Source organism: Coregonus lavaretus (genome assembly GCF_964263955.1).
Source record: "Coregonus lavaretus genome assembly, chromosome: 33".
Classification (NCBI taxonomy): domain Eukaryota; kingdom Metazoa; phylum Chordata; class Actinopteri; order Salmoniformes; family Salmonidae; genus Coregonus; species Coregonus lavaretus.
The window spans coordinates 21,385,029-21,408,768 of NC_140020.1; the positions used below are offsets into that span (position 1 = coordinate 21,385,029).

A 23,740-nucleotide genomic window follows, 5' to 3' on the forward strand; every position below is an offset into this window, starting at 1 on the left:
TTTATTTGCGTGCTGAACTGAAAGGGCTGAGACAGGCCAGCAAACTATTTTAATCCGCCCCACCAATCATTGAACATGGTTGAGTTCACCCCCTTAACCCTTGAATGATTTAATGTGTCTGTGCTTCAGTATTTCTCTGCTTGCTTTTCTCTGCATTGTCGGGGTGATAGGCAGAGAAAAAAAGTCCACAAGGGACTGACTTGGCTTAGTGATGTCATATGTTCTTGTTGTTATCGGTTTACATTCACCAAAATGACTTAAATGGAACTTTAACATTATATTTTTTATTTATCCAAGAAAACCAGATTTTATCTGCTAGACCTACCATTGGCGTGCGTAGAAGCAGTCAACAATCATTTGAGAGAAATCTGGACTTGTAACTATGCATTCTGTGCGTCTCTCTTTTCCACAACTCCAATGGCCAAAGCCATCAGCCTCCCAGAGCTGTGGGAGAGTGGTTAAAAAGAAAACCTTTGGCTGTTAAATAATGTATGATAGGGCTTGCATCAAACGAGACGCTCAGCTGGGTTCTCAAGTCTCACACCATAATGCTGCCATTCAGTTTGAAGTCAAAAGGAGTTGTTGTACTCTTATTAGGTCCCTCAGGGCATTACAATCTTCCTAAAAGCTCCAGAAGAAAAGAGCGTTGGTTATGTTTGTAGCTTGTTGACAGGAACATAGGTTATAGATGGAGAGCAGAGTGGTACACTACGATGCAAGCTAAATCTACTCAGGATTTTATAAAGCTAGCCAACTTCAGTTAGCTTCACATTCCAGCTCAGGCTTCATCCATGTTACGAAGGTGGATATTGGTCCTCTGTAGCTCAATTGGTAGAGCATGGCGCTTGTAACGCCAGGGTAGTGGGTTCGATCCCCGGGACCACCCATACGTAAAAATATATGCACACAAGACTGTAAGTCGCTTTGGATAAAAGCGTCTGCTAAATGGCATATTATTATATTATTATTATTATTATTATTAACTCCAGCCAGGCTTGTAACTGTGCTCGCATGTCGCACGTGGATAACCCCAGCAAGTCGAATGCTGAACTCGCCATTTAGACAGTGCTGAAACACCAATCCATTTGCGACTGAGTGCCACATTTCCATATTTGCCAAATCAACATTAAAAGAAAAATGATCTTGCAAATTCAGCAGGCTATGGTGTGAAATAGGCTATTAGAGGTGCCTGCTTTATTTTATTACATATTGTTAATGCCATCGTTGGTGTGCTTTGATGCATGTGCTATTGATGCACAAGCACCTTTTTTCCCACTCCTATTGATAAAATAACTTTATTAAGTCATACAAAAGTTTTCCGGTGCATGAAGTTTCAAATGCATCCTGACATTACTAAATGTTTAATGTATGTATGTATTTTAATATTTCTATTTTTTAACACAAAAAAAACTATTGATTAATAGAATATTTATTCAGTCGTCTTCCTCAAATGAATTGGATGATGATGCAATCATTGCAAGTTATGACGAGTACTGAGGATATGAAGAGGCAGGACGCAGATGCAGGAATCAACAATGTAAAGGTTTACTTAACACTGAGCAAGAGAACCACAAAGAGCGAGTACACGACAAGCCACTAACAATCACACACAACACAACACTGAACAGTCATGGGCTACATAGGGGTGGTGATGAGATGATGAGGGTGCGTTGGGTTTCCATTCCGGTGTTGCCGAGATGGTGCGCTCAAACCAGTGGCTCAGTAGACCGGCAAATCAGAGCGCCGGAGGGGAACAACGGGAGGAGACGTGACACAAGGGAGGCACTAAGCTAAGGATCCACTAAGCTAAGGATCCTGGGACTAAACACCTCCCTCTGCAACTGGATCCTGGACTTCCTGACGGGCCGCCCCCAGGTGGTAAGGATAGGTAACAACACATCTGCCACGCTGATCCTCAAAACGGGGGCCCCTCAGGGGTGCGTGCTCAGTCCCCTGCTGTACTCCCTGTTCACCCATGACTGCATGGCCAGGCACGACTCCAACACCATCATTAAGTTTGCTGGCGACACAACAGTGGTAGGCCTGATCACCGACAACGATGAGACAGCCTATAGGGAGGAGGTCCGAGACCTGGCCGTGTGGTGCCAGGATAACAACCTCTCCCTCAACGTGATCAAGACAAAGGAGATGATTGTGGACTACAGGAAAAAAAAGAGGACTGAGCACGCCCCCATTCTCATCGACGGGGCTGTAGTGGAACAGGTTGAGAGCTTCAAGTTCCTTTGTGTGCACATCACCAACGAACTATCATGGTCCAAACACACCAAGACAGTCGTGAAGAGGGCACGACAAAGCCTATTCCCCCTCAGGAGACTGAAAAAATTTGGCATGGGTCCTCAGATCCTCAAAAGGTTCTACAGCTGCACCATCGAGAGCATCCTGACTGGTTGCATCACCGCCTGGTATGGCAACTGCTCGGCCTCCAACCACAAGGCACTACAGAGGGTAGTGCGTACGGCCCAGTACATCACTGGGGCCAAGCTTCCTGCCATCCAGGACCTCTATACCAGGCGGTGTCAGAGGAAGGCCCTCAAAATTGTCAAAGACTCCAGCCACCCTAGTCATAGACTGTTCTCTCTGCTACTGCACGGCAAGCGGTACCGGAGCGCCAAGTCTAGGTCCAAAAGGCTTCTCAACAGCTTCTACCCCCAAGCCATAAGACTCCTGAACAGCTAATCATTGCTACCCGGACTATTTGCACTGCCCCCCCACTCCCACCCCCCTCTTTTACGCTGCTGCTATTCTGTTTATTATTTATGCATAGTCACTTTAACTCTACCCACATGTACATATTACCTCAATTACCTCGACTAGCCGGTGCCCCCGCACATTGACTCTGCACCGGTACCCCCCTGTATATAACCTCCCTACTGTTATTTTATTTTACTGCTGCTCTTTAGTTATTTGCTTTAATATTTTTTAATTAACACTTACAAAAATAAAAAATAAATAAAAATGCATTGTTGGTTAAGGGCTTGTAAGTAAGCATGTCACTGTAATGTCTACACTTGTTGTAATCGGCGCATGTGGCAAATAAAATTTCATTTGATTTGAATCTGATTTCATTGGTCCTCAACTCGCGGCTCAAACACTTCATTCAGGATAAGTGGAGTTAGCCCTGAGTTAGCCTGCCCCGGAGCAGGTTAGTTCTTAAAGACTAGTTGCCATAGAAATGTACCTGGCTAAAAGGTGAGCTACGTTCGTGTCAACGGTTATCCTGAGTTGAACTCAGAGTTGACCAAATTAGACCACTATATCCTCTAACTCGCGTTGTAGTACACCCCTCTGGTGCACACATCATATCTGAATTAGATTGCCTCAGGTGGCGAAAATGTGGCTTTCTCGCTTTTATCCATGCAATACACCAAATGGTGATACAGTATATAGAAGCTGGGAGACCCTATATTCTGAGACCAGAGTCACTGCAGATTGTGCCCACAAATGGTCTTCCGGGAAGTTTTTGTCCATAAGAGGAGACCTACAGTTTAAGTTTGCTAATGGCCTTTCTGATGTAAGGAAATATATGATAGAAGCAGACTCAAAAAGAGGTAGTGTCACGGTTTCGGCCGAGGCGGCCCGTTCTCCTTGTTCGGGCAGGCTTCGGCGGTCGTCGTCTCCGGAGTACTAGCTGCCACCGTTCGATGTTTCTTGTTTGATTGGTTTTGTCTGTTTGTCACACCTGTTCGTTGTTTAGTTTCATTAGGCACCCTATTTAGTTCCCTTGTGTTAGGTCAGGGGTTGTGTGTAATTGTTCTGCTGTCGTGTGGTTGTTTGTCCTCTGTATTTTGTTCTCTCTCTCATTTTCGGGTTGATTTAGAGAGACCTGCACTTTGTGCATACTTACTTTGACTGTCTAGTGTGCGTTTGTTTTCGCCTGTGGCCTGTTGCCGGTTTTGGCGTGCACTAAGGACTTCACTAAAGAGCTTTGGATTTATATCTCTGTGTCCTGCGTGTGATTCCACATCCCACTACACTCCACTCCTGACAGGTAGTGAAAGATTAAGACAATGGTGGCCAGAGAAAATAATGTTTTTGTGGTGATTTTGCTCAGTGGTCTTCTGCTCATCTCTGGTAGGATGGAACAAGTTTGCCCGGATAACGCGGGCACTGACCAGCAACAGCCGCAGCAACATGCAGCAGCTGACACCCATGAACCAAGTCAACGAGGTCAGCCACAAGCACTCCAGACTGGCTGAGGTGAGCATCTAGCTGGAAAAGAAAAATACAGTCCTAACCATATGTATTTGAACAGTGAAGCTACATAAAAAATGTTGGGCCCTGTACTACAGCATTTTGGATTTGAAATCAAATTATTAATATGTCTCGACAGTTCAGAATGTTACCTTTCATTTGAGGGTATTTTCATACGTATCTGTTTGACCATTTAGACACAAAATCACTTGATGTACCTAGTCATTTCTTGCCCAATAGTAACTGAATGGTGAATGATGTCAGGTGTAATTTTGGAGTCACTTTTTTGTAAGTGAGATTAGAAGATGTTTCTGAACACTCATGTTTCTGAAAACTCTGAACAATCATGAATAATGATGAGTGAGAAAGTTAGAGGTACAAAGATGATACACCCCAAAATGCTAACCTTTCCTGTTATTGGTAATGGTGAGAGGTTAGCATCTGTTATAGCCTTTCATACTCATCATCATCCATGATCCATTCATACAATTTCTTAATCATACATTTTCTTAATAAAGTGTTCAGATACATCTTCTCTGTTCATTTAGAAAGAAAATTACTCAAGACACCATTCCACCATTTAGTTACTAATGTCCCAAAATACACCTAAAACAAATTACAAATATACCCAAAACAAACTGCAAATGCACCCAACGAGTTTGTAGAGTCACAAGCTTGATGTAGTCATTGGGTGCAAGCGATATGGGACCAAAACTAACATTTAGACTACTTTAATACACTATAAAGTATATTTTTTATTTTTTATTGGGGCACTAGATTTATAAAGTGATTTTATGTCTAAGTGGTAAAACAGATATGTATGAAAATACCCTCAAATAAAAGGTGGCATTCTGTACTATTGTGTCATATTGATCATTTTATCTCAAATCCAAAATACTGAAGTATAGAGTTTATGAAACTGGAGAACACATTGGGAGCAATCTTAGACCATTCTACCATACAGAATCTTTCCAGATTCTTGATATTCTTCGGCTGCACATATGGACTGCCCTCTTCAATACATTGTCTGTACAGATCTCTACATACAGTGCATTCGGAAAGTATTCAGACCCCTTCACTTTTTCCACATTTTGTTACGTTACAGCCTTATTCTGAAATGGATACAATAAATTTTTTAGCACATGTATTAAAATAAAAAAACAGAAATACCATATTTACATAAGTATTCAGACCCTTTGCTATGAGTCTCGAAATTGAGCTCAGGTGCACCCTGTTTCCATTGATCATCCTTGAGATGTTTCTACAACTTGATTGGAGTCCAGCTGTGGTAAATTCAATTGATTGGACATGATTTGGAAAGGCACACACCAGTCTATATAAGTTGACAGTGCGTGTCAGAGCACAAACCAAGCCATGAGGTCGAAGGAATTGTCCGTAGAGCTCTGAGACAGGATTGTGTCGATGCACAGATCTGGGAAAGGGTACCAAAAATGTCTGCAGCGTTGAAGGTCCCCAAGTACACAGTGGCCTCCATCATTCTTAAATGGAAGAAGTTTGGAAGCATCAAGACTCTTCCTAGAGCTGGCCGCTCGGCCAAACTGAGCAATCGGGGGGAGAAGGGCCTTGGTCAGGGAGGTGACCAAGAACCTGATGGTCACTCTGAAAGAGCTCCAGAGTTCCTCTGTGGAGATGGGAGAACCTTCCAGAAGGACAACCATCTCTGCAGAACTCCACCAATCAGGCCTTTATGGTAGAGTGGCCAGACGGAAGCCACTCCTCAGTAAAAGGCACATGACAGCTCGCTTGGACTTTGCCAAAAGGCACCTAAATACTCTCAGACCATGAGAAACAAGATTCTCTGGTGTGATGAAACCAAGATTTAACTCTTTGGCCTGAATGCCAAGCGTCACATCTGGAGTGAACTTGGCACCATCCCTATGGTGAAGCATGGTGATGGCAGCATCATGCTGTGGGGATGTTTTTCAGCGGCAGGGACTGGGAGACTAGTCAGGATCGAGGGAAAGATGAACAGAACAAAGTACAGAGAGATCCTTGATGAAAACCTGCTCCAGAGCACTCAGGAACTCAGACTGGGGCGAAGGTTCACCTTCCAACAGGACAACAACCCTAAGCACACAGCCAAGACAACGCAGGAGTGGCTTCGGGACAAGTCTCTGAATGTCCCTGAGTGGCCCAGCCAGAGCCCGGACTTGAACCCAATCGAACATCTCTGGAGAGACCTGAAAATAGCTGTGCAGCGACGCTCCCCATCCAACCTGACAGAGCTTGAGAGGATCTGCAGAGACTGATGGGAGAAACTCCCCAAATACAGGTGTGCCAAGCTTGTAGCGTCATACCCAAGAAGAATCGAGACTGTAATCACTGCCAAAGGTGCTTCAACAAAGTACTGGGTAAAGGGTCTGAATACTTATGTAAATGTCAGTTTTGTATTTTTTATACATTTGCAAAAAAATCTATAAATGTTGCTTTCTCATTACGGGGTAATGTGTGTCGATTACGAGGGGGGGAAAACGATTTAATCCATTTTAGAATAAGGCTGCAACGTAACAAAATGTGGAAAAAGTCAAGCTGTCTGAATACTTTACGAATGCACTGTATAGGCAACCAGGTTTTTGGCAAAAATTACCTGGTACTGCATAAAGTTCATGATGCCGTTGACCCTAACAAGGGCCCCAGGACCAGTGGAAGCATAATAGCACCATAACATCAAACTTTCTTTGGACACTAACCCACCACTCTATTTTAATGTCATTCAACAAATGTAAATGCCTGGAGTTTGCTAAACTGCATTGAGAATTGGAACCGGTGCTATGGTCAGATGACATGAAAATAGAGCTCTTTGGCCACGCTCACCAGGTGGGTTTTGCATCAAAATAAGAATGCATAAGCAGAAAAGAAACCCATACCTACTGTAGAATATGGTGGTGAATCTTTGATGTTATGGGGCTATTTTGCTTCCACTGGTCCTGGGTATGGTTGCAAAGGGAAGGTATATTACTGGAAACTTTCGAAGTTTACGAGTAAACTACAAAAATGTGTTGGTATCTTTCAAGGATTTTATGTAATCTATCACAAGACATCTAATAATAATCTAGTAATAATCTCTGACCCTCTGTGTGGTCTTATCACATGTAAAATACACTGCTCAAAAAAAATAAAGGGAACACTTAAACAACACAATATAACTCCAAGTCAATTACACTTCTGTGAAATCAAACTGTCCACTTAGGAAGCAACACTGATTGACAATAAATTTCACATGCTGTTGTGCAAATGGAATAGACAACAGGTGGAAATTATAGGCAATTAGCAAGACACCCCCAATAAAGGAGTGGTTCTGCAGGTGGTGACCACAGACCACTTCTCAGTTCCTATGCTTCCTGGCTGATGTTTTGGTCACTTTTGAATGCTGGCGGTGCTTTCACTCTAGTGGTAGCATGAGACTGAGTCTACAACCCACACAAGTGGCTCAGGTAGTGCAGCTCATCCAGGATGTCACATCAATGCGAGCTGTGGCAAGAAGGTTTGCTGTGTCTGTCAGCGTAGTGTCCAGAGCATGGAGGCGCTACCAGGAGACAGGCCAGTACATCAGGAGACGTGGAGGAGGCCGTAGGAGGGCAACAACCCAGCAGCAGGACCGCTACCTCCGCCTTTGTGCAAGGAGGAGCAGGAGGAGCACTGCCAGAGCCCTGCAAAATGACCTCCAGCAGGCCACAAATGTGCATGTGTCTGCTCAAACGGTCAGAAACAGACTCCATGAGGGTGGTATGAGGGCCCGACGTCCACAGGTGGGGGTTGTGCTTACAGCCCAACACCGTGCAGGACGTTTGGCATTTGCCAGAGAACACCAAGATTGGCAAATTGGCCACTGGCGCCCTCTGCTCTTCACAGATGAAAGCAGGTTCACACTGAGCACATGTGACAGACGTGACAGAGTCTGGAGACGCCGTGGAGAACGTTCTGCTACCTGCAACATCCTCCAGCATGACCGGTTTGGCGGTGGGTCAGTCATGGTGTGGGGTGGCATTTCTTTGGGGGGCCGCACAGCCCTCCATGTGCTCGCCAGAGGTAGCCTGACTGCCATTAGGTACCGAGATGAGATCCTCAGACCCCTTGTGAGACCATATGCTGGTGCGGTTGGCCCTGGGTTCCTCCTAATGCAAGACAATGCTAGACCTCATGTGGCTGGAATGTGTCAGCAGTTCCTGCAAGAGGAAGGCATTGATGATATGGACTGGTCCGCCCGTTCCCCAGAGCTGAATCCAATTGAGCACATCTGGGACATCATGTCTCGCTCCATCCACCAACGCCACGTTGCACCACACACTGTCCAGGAGTTGGCGGATGCTTTAGTCCAGGTCTGGGAGGAGATCCCTCAGGAGACCATCCGCCACCTCATCAGGAGCATGCCCAGGCGTTTTAGGGAGGTCATACAGGCACGTGGAGGCCACACACACTACTGAGCCTCATTTTGACTTGTTTTAAGGACATTACATCAAAGTTGGATCAGCCTGTAGTGTGGTTTTCCACTTTAATTTTGAGGGTGACTCCAAATCCAGACCTCCATGGGTTGATACATTTGATTTCCATTGATCATTTTTGTATGATTTTGTTGTCAGCACATTCAACTATGTAAAGAAAAAAGTATTTAATAAGATTATTTCATTCATTCAGATCTAGGATGTGTTATTTTAGTGTTCCCTTTATTTTTTTGAGCAGTATATATGAAATAATTTAATAAGATAATTTTAAAATAAAAAATAGAATGACAAAGCTGTAAAACATTAACATAGTGAATTTCATTAGTGTTTAATATGAAGGTTTCAGCATGAAATATCCTTTTTATTTAAAAAAATGTATACAAACTTATATTTATTTTACTATGTCTATGTATTTGTTGTCAATGTTTTGGCGTCAAACTGGTGGCAGCTGTGAAAAAAGTAAATAGTTGGAAGAGTTGCAGAGTTAATTGAAAATAATGCCATTGTTGATTAGATGCTTTTTTCATTAATTAGGCTATTTTCTATTTAACTATATTGTCTACAAAAGTCTACAAAAACTCATGGAAAATATGGACACAGATATAATATATATATATATATATTTTTTTTTTTTACAGTTATTCAAGTATAAATTACCAAAGTTACAATAGATTGCCATATATTCTGTTAATTACCCAAATTACTGAAGATTCTGGTAACTTTGGTAAATTACTGGTAGCTTTGCAACCCTAGTCCCGGGGGCCTTGTTAAGGTCAACTTTACCCAGTACCAGGACATTTTAGCCCAAAACCTGGTTGCCTCTGCTGAAACTTGGCTGCAAGTGGATATTCCAGCAAGACACACTTCAAAATTCACAAATAAATGGTTAATTGGCCACAAAATCAACATTTTGCAATGGCCATGTCAGTCTCCGAACTTGAACACCATTGAAAACCTGTGGTTTGAATTGAAGAGGGCAGTCCATAAACGCAGACAATCTGGAAAGATTCTGTATGGTGGAATGGTGTAATAACACTCCCAATGTGTTCTCCAGTCTCATAAAACATTATAGAAAAAGGCTCAGTGTCGTTATCCTTGCCAGGTGAGGTATTGAAAGGTATTGAAAACGGGTGTACCTTTGAGAAAAAAAGTATTACCTGTTAAACAAAATCTCTTTCACTGAGCAATTGTATTAGCATAAAATAATTACCCCATTTTTATATTCAGTGTCTGATTTGTTATTTTTGCCCATCGACCAATCGCTGTCCTTCATTTTGAGGCATTGGAAAAATTCCCTGGTCTTTGTAGTTTAGTCCGTGCTTGAAATTCACAACTCGACTGAGGAGCCTTACAGAGGTTGTATGTATGGGGGGCAGAGGAAGGGTTAGTCAATCAAAAATCATTATTTCACACAGAGTGAGTCCATGCAACTTAATATGTGATTTGTTAAGCCAATTTTTTCTTAGGAACTAATTTAGGCTTGCCATAACAAATGGGGTAAATACTTTTACAACCAATACATTTGAGTTATTTATATTTAATTTGTAAACATTTATAGAATGTACTTTTCACTTTCACATTATGGAGTACTTGTGTGTGCAGATCAATGACAAAAAAATCCTAATTAAATCAATTTAAATTCCACTTTGTAACACAACAACATTTGAAAAAGTCCAACAGGGGTGAAAACTTATTATAGACACTGCAGTAGATGCCAGGTAAATAGCATCTGAAACAGTACCGTAATATAAAGGGTTACCTTAACAGCCTTCTTCTTTTCTATGTGGACCTCAGGCTCTCCAGCTGGGCTCGGACATTCTCCCCCAGTACAAGCAGGAGGCGCCCAAGACGCCGCCCCACATCATCCTCCATTACTGCACCTTTAAGACCACCTGGGACTGGGTCATCCTCATCCTCACCTTCTACACAGCCATCATGGTGCCCTACAATGTCTCTTTCAAGACCAAGCAGAACAATTTGGCCTGGCTCGTGCTGGACAGCGTGGTAGATGTCATCTTCCTTGTGGACATTGTGCTCAACTTCCACACCACCTTCGTTGGGCCTGGTGGAGAGGTCATTTCGGACCCAAAGCTGATTCGAATGAACTACCTGAAGACCTGGTTCGTCATTGACCTGCTGTCCTGCCTGCCCTACGACATCATCAATGCCTTTGAAAACGTGAATGAGGTAGGTCCTGAACATGCTTGAAATGTTGTTGTTCTCCATAGTTTTTTACCAAGGGCATACTCAATCAGTATACCTTTTTAACCTTTTTGTCATGAGAAAGATTGATCTGAATTATGGTCCCCCAGTCAAGTCAGAGAGTAGAAGGGGAGGCTCAGTTAAGTCTAAGTATGTCGGAAAAGCACAGTGAAATATTTACTTTCAGTCTTAGCTTCATTGTTTCCCAGGCAACATGCATCATTTCCCTTCTGAGGCTTACTAGTAGGTGCATCCTTAGCATGGGTGGAATGCAATAAAGCATCAAAATTACACAGAGCCAAGATTTCAATAAAGTGGTGCTTTTCGGCGACATCTAGGGCTTGGGATATTGTTCAATCAATTCTGATGCACTTAGACCGAGTACAATAGACCGAGTCTTGCTTTGGCATGTAGGAATCAACATGGACGGGCAAGCTCTTGTCTCTGTCAGAATTGCCATTTTAAGTCCTGTATGGATGGGAGAAGATGGATAGAAGAGGATATTACCCTAAGAATAGATGTAGTCTCCCCATCTCTTCTCTTCCAAAGCTGCCCACATTCCTTTCCTTCATGCTTGTATGGGAAACATATATTACAATACAATAAATGTGTGAGATATACTATTTATTCTTGTCAGACAAACTACACTGAACAAAAATATAAACACAAAGTGTGTGTCCCATGTTTCATGAGCTGAAATAAAAGATCCCAGACATTTTCCATACGCACAAAGCTTATTTCTCTCAAATTCTGTGCACAAATTTGTTTACATCCCTGTTAGTGAGCATTTCTCTTTCCCAAGATAATCCATCCACCTAACAGGTGTGGCATATCAAGAAGCTGATTAAACAGCATGATCATTACACAGGTGTACCTTGTGCTGGGGATAATAAAAGGCCTCTCTAAAATGTGCAGTTTTGTTACACAACACAATGCCACAGATGTCTTAACTTTTGAGGGAGCTTGCAATTGGCATGCTGACTGCAGGAATATCCACCAGATTTGTTGCCAGAGAATTGAATGTTAATTTCTCTACCATAAGCCACCTCCAACGTTGTTTTAGAGAATTTGGCAGTATATCCAACCGGCCTCACAACTGCATACCACGTGTAACCAGTCCAGGACCTTCACATCCGGCTTCTTCACCTGCGGGATCGTCTGATACCATCCACCCGGACAACAAATTAAACTGTGGGTTTGCACAACCGAAGAATGTCTGTGCAAACTATCTGTAACCGTCTCAGGGAAGCTCATCTGCGTGCTTGTCGTCCTCACCAGGGTCTTGACCTGACTGCAGTTCGGCATCGTAACCGACTTTAGTGAGCAAATGCTCACCTTCGATGGCTACTGGCACGCTGGAGAAGTGTGCTCTTCACGGATTAATCCCGGTTTCAACTGTACCGGGCAGATGGCATACAGCGTGTATTGCGTTGTGTGGGCAAGCGGTTTGTTGATGTCAACATTGTGAACAGAGTGCCCCATGGTGGCGTTGGGGTTATGGTATGGGCAGGCATTAGCTACGGACAATGAACACAATTGAATTTGATCAATGGCATTTTGAATGCACAGAGATACCATGACGAGATCCTGAGGCCCATTGTCGTGTCGTTCGTCCGCCGCCATCACCTCATGTTTCAGCATGATAATGCACGGCCCCATGTCACAAGGATCTGTACACAATTCCTGGAAGCTGAAAGTGTCCCATTTCTTCATTGGCCTGCATACTCACCAGACATGTCACCCATTGAGCATGTTTGGGATGCTCTGGGTCGACGTGTACGACAGCGTGTTCCAGTTCCCGCCAATATCCAGCAACTTCGCACAGCCATTGAAGAGGAGTAGGACAACATTCAACAGCCAAAATCAACAGCCTGATCTCTATGTGAAGGAGATGTGTCGCGCTGCATGTGGTGGTCACACCAGATACAGTGAAGGAAAAAAGTATTTGATCCTCTGCTGATTTTGTACGTTTGCCCACTGACAAAGACATGATCAGTCTATAATTTTAATGGTAGGTTTATTTGAACAGTGAGAGACAGAATAAATCCAGATTTTTATGAGGGAAATAAGTATTTGACCCCTCTGCAAAACATGACCTAGTACTTGGTGGCAAAACCCTTGTTGGCAATCACAGAGGTCAAACGTTTCTTGTAGTTGGCCACCAGGTTTGAACACATCTCAGGAGGGATTTTGTCCCACTCCTCTTTGCAGATCTTCTCCAAGTCATTAAGGTTTCGAGGCTGACGTTTGGCAACTCGAACCTTCAGCTCCCTCCACAGATGTTCTATGGGATTAAGGTATGGAGACTGGCTAGGCCACTCCAGGACCTTAATGTGCTTCTTCTTGAGCCACTCCTTTGTTGCCTTGGCCGTGTGTTTTGGGTCATTGTCATGCTGGAATACCCATCCATGACCCATTTTCAATGCCCTGGCTGAGGGAAGGAGGTTGTCACCCAAGATTTGATGGTACATGGCCCCGTCCATCGTCCCTTTGATGCGGTGAAGTTGTCCTGTCCTCTTAGCAGAAAAACACACCCTTAGCATAATGTTTCCACCTCCATGTTTGACGGTGGGGATGGTGTTCTTGGGGTCTTAGGCAGCATTCCTCCTCCTCCAAAACTGCGAGTTGAGTTGATGCCAAAGAGCTCCATTTTGGTCTCATCTGACCACAACACTTTCACCCAGTTGTCCTCTGAATCATTCAGATGTTCATTGGCAAACTTCAGACGGGCATGTACAGTGGGGGAAAAAAGTATTTAGTCAGCCACCAATTGTGCAAGTTCTCCCACTTAAAAAGATGAGAGAGGCCTGTAGTTTTCATCATAGGTACACGTCAACTATGACAGACAAATTGAGATGTTTTTTTCCAGAAAATCACATTGTAGGATTTTTAATGAATTTATTTGCAAATTATGGTGGAAAATAAGTATTTGGTCACCTACAAACAAGCAAGATTTCTGGCTCTCACAGACCTGTAACTTCTTCTTTAAGAGGCTCCTCTGTCCTCCACTCGTTACCTGTATTAATGGCACCTGTTTGAACTTGTTATCAGTATAAAAGACACCTGTCCACAACCTCAAACAGTCACACTCCAAACTCCACTATGGCCAAGACCAAAGAGCTGTCAAAGGACACCAGAAACAAAATTGTAGACCTGCACCAGGCTGGGAAGACTGAATCTGCAATAGGTAAGCAGCTTGGTTTGAGGAAATCAACTGTGGGAGCAATTATTAGGAAATGGAAGACATACAAGACCACTGATAATCTCCCTCGATCTGGGGCTCCACGCAAGATCTCACCCCGTGGGGTCAAAATGATCACAAGAACGGTGAGCAAAAATCCCAGAACCACACAGGGGGACCTAGTGAATGACCTGCAGAGAGCTGGGACCAAAGTAACAAAGCCTACCATCAGTAACACACTACGCCGCCAGGGACTCAAATCCAGACGTGTCCCCCTGCTTAAGCCAGTACATGTCCAGGCCCGTCTGAAGTTTGCTAGAGTGCATTTGGATGATCCAGAAGAGGATTGGGAGAATGTCATATGGTCAGATGAAACCAAAATAGAACTTTTTGGTAAAAACTCAACTCGTCGTGTTTGGAGGACAAAGAATGCTGAGTTGCATCCAAAGAACACCATACCTACTGTGAAGCATGGGGGTGGAAACATCATGCTTTGGGGCTGTTTTTCTGCAAAGGGACCAGGACGACTGATCCGTGTAAAGGAAAGAATGAATGGGGCCATGTATCGTGAGATTTTGAGTGAAAACCTCCTTCCATCAGCAAGGGCATTGAAGATGAAACGTGGCTGGGTCTTTCAGCATGACAATGATCCCAAACACACCGCCCGGGCAACGAAGGAGTGGCTTCGTAAGAAGCATTTCAAGGTCCTGGAGTGGCCTAGCCAGTCTCCAGATCTCAACCCCATAGAAAATCTTTGGAAGGAGTTGAAAGTCCGTGTTGCCAAGCGACAGCCCCAAAACATCACTGCTCTAGAGGAGATCTGCATGGAGGAATGGGCCAAAATTCCAGCAACAGTGTGTGAAAACCTTGTGAAGACTTACAGAAAACGTTTGACCTGTGTCATTGCCAACAAAGGGTATATAACAAAGTATTGAGAAACTTTTGTTATTGACCAAATACTTATTTTCCACCATAATTTGCAAATAAATTCATTAAGAATCCTACAATGTGATTTTCTGGAATTTTGTTCCTCATTTTGTCTGTCATAGTTGCCGTGTACCTATGATGAAAATTACAGGCCTCTCTCATCTTTTTAAGTGGGAGAACTTGCACAATTGGTGGCTGACTAAATACTTTTTTCTCCCACTGTATATGTGCTTTCTTGAGCAGGGGGTCCTTGCGGGCGCAATTGTTTTCTTGGTGACTATGGTCCCAGCTGCCTTGAGATCATTGACAAGATCCTCCCATGTAGTTCTGGGCTGATTCCTCACCGTTCTCATGATCATTGCAACTCCACGAGGTGAGATCTTGCATGGAGCCCCAGGCCGAGGGAGATTGACCGTTATTTTGTGTTTCTTCCATTTGCGAATAATCGCACCAACTGTTGTCACCTTCTCACCAAGCTCCCTTTAAGAGTGTGCTCCTAATCTCAGCTCGTTACCTGTATAAAAGACATCTGGGAGCCAGAAATCTTTCTGATTGAGAGGGGGTCAAATACTTATTTCCCTCATTAAAATGCAAATCAATTTATAACATTTTTGACATGCGTTTTTCTGGATTTTTTGTTGTTATTCTGTCTCTCACTGTTCAAATAAACCTACCATTAAAATTATAGACTGATCATTTCTTTGTCAGTGGGCAAATGTACAAAATCAGCAGGGGATCAAATACTTTTTTCTCTCACTGTACTTACTGATCCATGCCCCTACCTTTTTTTTAAGTATCTGTGATCAACAGATGCATATCTGTATTCCCAGTCATGTGAAATCCATAGATTAGGGCTTAATGAATTTATTTCAATTGAATGATTTCCTTATATGAACTGTAACTCAGTAAAATCTCTGAAATTTTTGCATGTTGCGTTTATATTTTTGTTCAGTATATATGAAAAACACAATCTTATTTAAGTTTAGTTTTGCAATACATTTTTACTCGTTTTACCTGTAAAGTTATTCAAGAGAATTTGTGTGGATAAAAATATGGATGGGCTTGCTTAAAATTTGATGAGCACTGAAATGTGCTACTTAGGCCTTGGGGCTAGGGAAACCCTTCATATGCACCCCTTAAGACATTGCAGAAGCTGCTAAACCGTTATATCAGTGTGAGTGCAATATAGGCTATGGGAGCGAGTATCAGATGGAGAAAAATGTGTATGGAGATCATTAGGAAGCTGGGAGCAGGGGTGAGTAAAGAATGATTGGAATGAAGAGGTGTGTGGAAATACAGAGCAAGAGGGAAAGGATAAGAACACCAGGTGTACAGGAGAGAGAATATTGGAGTATTCATAGTTTCATTTACAGAAACAGGACTCTGGAATGGAGAGAGGAGACTCATGGGAAATCAATATTGTCCCTGGTAATTCTGTCTCAAAGCTTTGTCCACCCAGAGCCCTGCAAGTTGTGTGTTTCCACTGAGTGGGATCTCATACAAAAGACCACAGCAGTCCAGTGGCACACACCAGCTGTGAGAATGTCACTATCTGCACTCACTCCTCAATTATAGTCATCCTCACAGATACAATAGTGGTTGACCTTAAATGTGTCATCCTTTGGCTGACACTAGCATATAACCATTTTGTTGAGATGGCAACAGTCATTTCAACTGCCACTCCCAGACAACACATTTTGGTGAATAATGTCAAAATCAGTGCATTAATTGTTTTTAAAGCATTTTTGGTGCTGTTCATGTTTTTATTAGTCTCCTCCCTATTCTGTGTGCACGTGACAGTGTGCATGTGAATGGGGTTAGTTTGTGTTTGTTTGCAAATTCAAAGCAGTGTAGGCCTCAGGTCGTGAGTGCTGCGAGCTCTCCATCCCACACACACAGATTTGTGTTCGTCCCATAGGGCAATCTCACACAGTCCACACACTCAGTCATTTGAGGTCAACTTTAATATTTCAAGTGTTAAACGGGCAATTTGCAGTTCAAATGATAACAAAGCGAACACCCTGCCTCTGTTTTGGTAAAGAGCTAATGGATGGGGCTGAAGAAATGTAACCACTCTCAAACTCATAGACAGAGCTATGGCTGCAAATAATGACCATCCATCAGATAAAATTAACCATGTTTTGAGGTTTGTTTACAATTACATTTTTTACAAACGATAATATAAAACATGCTTATATTTTTGATTCTGATGGGTTACAAGAGTTTAACTAAGCTCATGAGGCACAGTAAGTTATATACTTAAAGAAATAATGGGTACACAGTATATCATTCACTTAAATCTAGGGAGGAGGTCAGAGACATGGCCGTGTGGTGCCAGGATAACAACCTCTGCCTCAACGTGATCAAGACAAATGAGATGATTGTGGACTACAGGGGAAAAAAAGAGGACTAAGCACGCCCCCATTCTCATTGACGGGGCTGTAGTGGACGCGCAGCCCCCTTGATGCGCAGCTCCAGCAGCGCGCCGACAATGGCCCCGTGGACGGGCACGAGGACACGGAGCAGGGAGATCGGGATGGCGACGGTGGAAGTCGCGCAACAGGGAGGGATCGAGGACATCCTTCACCGGGACCCTGCACCGCTCCTCCGGACCGTACCCCTCCCATTCCACGAGGTACTGAAGGCCCCTCGCCCGACGCCTCGTTTCCAGGATGGAACGGACGGAGTACGCCGGGGCCCCCTCGATGTCCAGGGGGGGCAGAGGGACCTCCCGCACCTCAAACTCCTGGAACGGACCAGCCACCATCGGCCTGAGGAGAGACCAGCCACCACCGGCCTGAGGAGAGACACGTGAAAGGAGGGGTTGATACGGTAATCAGGAGGTAGTAGCAACCTATACGTAACCTTGTTCACTCTCCTCCGGACTTTGAACGGCCCCACAAACCACGGGCCCAGCTTCCGGCAAGCAGGCGGAGGGGCAGGTTCCGGGTCGAGAGCCAGACCCGATCACCTGGTACAAAGACTGGGGCCTCACTGCGGTGGCGGTCAGCGTTGGACTTCTGGCGGCACGCTGGAGGTGGACGTGGGCGGCGTTCCACGTCTCCTCCGTGCGCCGAAACCAGTCATCCACCGCAGGAGCTTCGGTCTGGCTCTGATGCCAAGGTGCCAGGACCGGCTGATACCCTAAACCACATTGAAATGGTGACATGTTAGTGGAGGAGTGGCGGAGAGAGTTCTGGGCATATTCGGCCCATGGCAAGAACACCGACCACTCCCCCTGCTGGTCCTGGCAGTAGGACCGCAGAAACCTACCCACATCCTGATTCACCCGTTCCACCTGCCCATTAGATTTGGGGTGAAACCCAGACGTTCCATGAACGCCTTCCAGACCCTAGACGTAAACTGGGGACCCCGGTCAGACACTATGTCCTCTGGCACCCCGTAGTGCCGGAAGACGTGAGTAAAAAGGGCTTCCGCAGTTTGCAGGGGAGACCGGGTAGAGGAAGGATGCAGCAGGCTTTAGAAAAGCGGTACACAACGACCAGGATGGTGGTGTTACCCTGAGAGAGGGGAAGATCAGTTAGAAAATTGATCGATAAGTGGGACCATGGCTGTTGTGGAACTGGTAAGGGATGTAACTTACCCGTTGGAAGGTGCCTAGGTGCCTTATTCTGGGCGCACACCAAGCAGGAGGAGACATACACCCTCACGTCAATAAACCAGGTAGGCCACCAGTACTTCCCAGTAAGGCAGCGCACTGTACGGCTGATGCCTGGATGATCAGAGGAGGGGGACGTTTGTGCCCAATAGATAAGACGATCACGGACACTAGACGGCACGTATCGAAGCCCAGCTGGGCACTGAGGTGGAGATGGCTCTGTGCGTAACGACCGCTCTATGTCCGCGTCCACCGCCCACACCACCGAGTGATGGGGGGGTAACTTGGTCGCCTGCGTTTTGGAAAAGGTGTGCGCCAATCGAGGTATTCGGGGGGGGGGGGGGGGGATGCGCACCATTGTCTGGACTTTCCACTGTGGTCACACCAACGGAAACAGCTAGACACCTACCCTGACACTCTCGCGACCACCCAGTGAGAGCCTTCTGTGGCCATGAAAAGGTGGGGTTGTGTAGTGCTAGCCAGAGAAGGCCCAACACAACAGGGATATCAAAGGGACTGAATAATATGAAACGTGATTTGCTCATTATGGGTCTCCTGCGTAATCATAGTGACTGATGCGGTAACCACCCTAACAAAACCTGACCCTAATGGTCAATTGTCAAGTGCTTTGACGGGCAATGGAATAGATAGAGGAACCAATGTAATACGTAGACTAAGAGCTAAAGACCTGTCCATAAAGTTCCCAGCTGCGCCTGTATCTACCAGCGCCTTACACTGGGGAACTACCGTGTAATCAGGGAAGTTGACGTGGATGGTTAAATGCGCAGCAGAGGGCTCTGAACGAGTGTGGGTTTGTGCTACCTGGGGTGATGCGAGAGTGCCCTGCCTGCCGCCTCCAGAACCAGAAGAACTCTGACGACATCATGCAGCAGAATGTCCTCTTCTGCCACAAGAGTGACACTGGATCTGTCGTCCTCCGTTCTCCCGGAACACTGCCCCACCCAGCTCCATCGGAACGTGAGCCGGGGTGAGGGGGGGTGAAATGGGCAGGCCCCTTCCAGGACATCCTCTCGAAGCCAGCAGGTTGTCCAACCGGATGGCCATGTCCACCAGTTGGTCGAAGGTCAGAGTGGTATCCCGGCAGGGTAGCTCTCTTCGGACGTCCTCATGGAAATGGTCGATGAGGGACTGCTCGTTCCACCCGGACCCAGCTGCTAGGGTTCTAAACTCCAGGGCAAAGTCTTGCGCGGTCCTCGTCCCCTGCCTCAGATGGAACAGACACTCGCCCACCTCTCTTCCTTCGGGGGGATGATCAAAGACTGCACGGAAGAGGCGAGCGAACTCTCCGTAGCTGTCCAACACGTCTCCTCCTTCGCTCCAGACCGCGTTGGCCCACTCCAGGGCTTTCCCCGAGAGGCAGGAGACGAGGGCGGACACCTTCTCCCGATCCGATGGAGCAGGGCTGATGGTCTTGAAGTAGAGGTCCAGCTGCAGGAGGAAACCCTGGCAGCGGGCAGCTGTCCCGTCGTATTCCCTCGGTAGAGACCGGTGAATACCCCTGGTTGCTGGTGTGTGGGTGGCTGGATCTGGTCGCTCAGCTGGTTCCGCAGAGTCGGATCCTCTCTTCTCCAGGCGCTGGACGACCTGGAGAACCCGATCCATCGCTTCGCCCAAGCTGGCTAACATGGTGGAATGCTCCCGGACCCGCTCAATGACTCCAGGCATATTCCCCGCTCCTGCTGACTCCATGCTGTTTAGGTGTGTTATTCTGTAACAAGGTGAGTAGGACGGAGCCAGGCGCAGGATGTGTGAATCAGAGAATAGGGTTTATTTGGCCAATACAGCAGTCTGCAGCAATGTGTAAACCAAATACAGTGCGACTTAAATGTGACTGGGAAAACAAAACACAAGGGTGAATATCCCGTCGATAAAAGTAACATAATGCTCAACACGAGCTAGCGACACCTCCACATGGAACAATAACACACAAAGACATGGAAGAGCAGAGGGAATAATTATACGGAGACTGATGAGGGGATATGAACCAGGTGTGTGTGAAAAACAAGACAAAACAAATGAAATTATGAAAAGAGGAGCGGCAGTGACTAGAAGGCCGGTGACGACGAATGCCGAAGCCTGCCCGAACAAGGAGATGAGGCAGCTTCGGAGGGAGTCGTGACAAGAGGGAACTAACAAAGAGTCACTGACAACAACCAAAATAAAACAGGTGGGGTTTTAGGAGGGGTTCTGAAAGACAATCATGGGGTGTCCATTGAAAGTTGACTAGCGACAACAACTGGGACCTAAAAGACACCCACCATGAGCGCCCACAAACCCAAAAGTGGAGCAAAAGAAAAACAGGGAAGATCAGAGAAATGATAGTTTTTTTAAAATAGGGAGCATCAACTAAAGGTGTTAACCCTCCACATCTCTCAAGGCAACTGGAACCAGCACAGGTGAAACACCTTCTGACTAATGAGATGACAAGCCAGCACAGGTGTAAAACATACTGCCTAACGAGGTGATACCAATCGGTGCGCCCAACGTGCTAACGTTCACCCTCAAAATATAAATTGAAGAACCAAAGCCTGTAACAACACTTTGAACTAAGGATTCTAGCTTTAAAAGCAGATTGCCCCTTTAATATCATGGGTTATAGACATTAATGAAGATGTAATCACCGTAAATAGTTGTAGATCTCTGCCAAGATGGTGAATGAGTTACTTTTGTTTTACTCTGTTTTAGTTTGATGATTTATAAACAGCTATCATCGCAATGTGCAAAAATACTGTATTGCAGCAGCATTCATCTATAAGCGTTTGTTTTCATGATGACCATGAGGGGCGGTGATTTTGTATGCAGATTTATAGTACAGTATACAGTGTTAAAATGTGTTGTATGCCATACAATCACAACCATTACAAACCCATTTTGAATTAAGTTCCAACCAATCAATATGAAATGTTAAGGTTACTTAGGTCAACTTTGTGCACTGCGAAGGCTGTTCTGTGGACAGAAGATGTCACCTATTGATGTAAAAAGCATAAAAGGTGTCACTATTGTCAAAACCCACTTTCAGACATTGAAAAATTGGCACTGTATTTATTTGAAAACACAAGTTGTGAAATCACTGCTTCCCTACTCTGTTGGCTGCGTTATAGAAACAGCTCACTGATTCCAGACTGGTGTGGAACAAGCCTTAAACTCATAGTTGATACATTATTGAAGCTGTTGAGTGTTGACTAAGAGATGACCCACTCAAGAGTGAATTATAGATGTCTGAGAAGGAGTGCTCTGTTGCTTTTATTCTTTATGAGTTACAATTTGATTAAAATGAAAGTTATACCATGTGTAGGTAGGAACTACTAACCTCTTGATTAACAGTATTGCTTAATTCATCGCAGGGTCATGCTTGCCTCAACATATTATTAATCAATACAAATGGGTTCTTAATGATGCAATAAGCTTAATCATTCCCTTATTGAAGAAATTGCAATATTGGTGTATAGTGACTGGAATTCATCCTCCCCTACCTAATGAAAGATACATTTTCCAGCAGACGTCAGCACAGATCAAGTGAATATCAACAGTTTTGTGTGGGGTTGAAAAATAGAACATTTCATTAGATTTAAAAAAGATATATTAACGTAGATAGATAATATACAGTAGTAGATAGATCATGTATAGAAATATATTCTGTATAGAAATATATCCTCCCATGATCAAACCTTGAGAGGATCAAACCTTGATTCTCCCATGATCAAACGAGCCTACCTAGGCAAGGCTCGCTATTGGTTGTTTCCTCAATTGGTGAACTTCTGTGAACTATTCCCGTTGTTCCAGGGAACTAGAAGGTAGTACGATGTAAGTTGTAAGTTGTTATATTAACTAATGATTTTCTGTTCATTTAGGTGCTATCCCCTCTCTCTCTCTCTCTCTCTCTCTCTCTCTCTCTCTCTCTCTCTCTCTCTCTCTCTCGCTCTCTCTCTCGCCTAATTTGTATATGAATACCAATGTCAAGTGTGTAGGAGTGATAATAAATATTTTGTCTGTGTTTCTGTGAAGGATCCCATCTCAGACTCTTCGGCAGTGAGGCACCTGCGAGAGTCATCCAGTTTGCAGAGGAACGCCACAAGGGCAGAAGACTCAGTGCTCCCAGTAAGCAGATTTTTCCTTCCCGTCCGTGGCCTTGACATGCCTGTCTACGTACCTTCACTTAGGCTGTGACCGGATTCTCGTACTTACATGTACAGTATGGCCTATTTAGTAGGCTTTTTTAGTATGCTAGAATAGAGCGTTTTCAAGTGAAAAGTTCTAAAATTGAGTATGCTTTAAGTGCTGGGATGTCATACTTTTTGGATTTTCATCTAGTATGAATTCACTGTACATTCTAGGAAGATAGTCCTCTTTTCAGACCCATGTGTCTGACAACAGCTGATGATCACATAAGGGAGCGGCTGTAAAAAATAAAAATACAAAAAAAATACAAAATAAAATACAAATCACAGGGAACAACATGATTCATTACACAACAGACATCACTTCCTCAATATTAATGAGCCATAGTATGTTGATATTTATCACTTACTGCATACTGTACACATCTTTACTTAACAGTATTTTCTAAATAGTATGTATTATGGTTAGTACCACATAAGCTATACTTCTAGTAAGCAGCTATGCTATATAGAATTCAGTCACAGCCCTTGTCTCAACTCCTCCACCAGGGAGGAGTCAGTTGGGGTCAGTTCCTTTTCAAATCGGTCAATTCAGGAAGTCAACTGAAATTCCAATGTTCCTAATTGCTTGAGGATGATTGTAATAGGGATTTCAGTTTACTTCCTAGATTGACTGAATTTAAAGGGAATTGACGCCAACCTTAGTTGCCACTCATAGCTAATGCTGTCTTGCGGCATTTTCTTCGCTTAGTTTTTTGAGCAGCAAGAATGTGGAGAAAACCTTATTTTTGTTTGATGATGTACATTCTGAAAGTATTATTATGCTACAGCTACAGTCTGGGATTGGCCCATAATTTGTTGACTTTTAAATTAATGAGATATAACCATTGATTCTTGAAGAATATAACTTGAACTTAGTACAACTGCCTTACCCCATCAGAACCCAAAATATAAGCTTGTAAACAAACAATGTACAGTATAGCTTAAACATGGTTAA

The 23,740-nt window shown here is 44.3% G+C and overlaps 1 protein-coding gene across 1 annotated transcript in view; it reads left to right on the forward strand.

Annotated features, from left to right (window-relative positions):
* The window catches only part of LOC311108052 (voltage-gated delayed rectifier potassium channel KCNH5-like), a gene marked incomplete at both ends in the record, with an annotated part of 159,808 nt that overhangs the window by 55,509 nt on the left and 80,559 nt on the right, over nt 1–23,740 (forward strand). The window contains 2 exons of the mRNA XM_084150701.1: nt 4,097–4,218; nt 10,470–10,862. Of these exons, the coding sequence (XP_084006827.1) occupies nt 4,097–4,218; nt 10,470–10,862 (515 nt within the window). The remainder of the gene's footprint in view (nt 1–4,096; nt 4,219–10,469; nt 10,863–23,740) is intronic.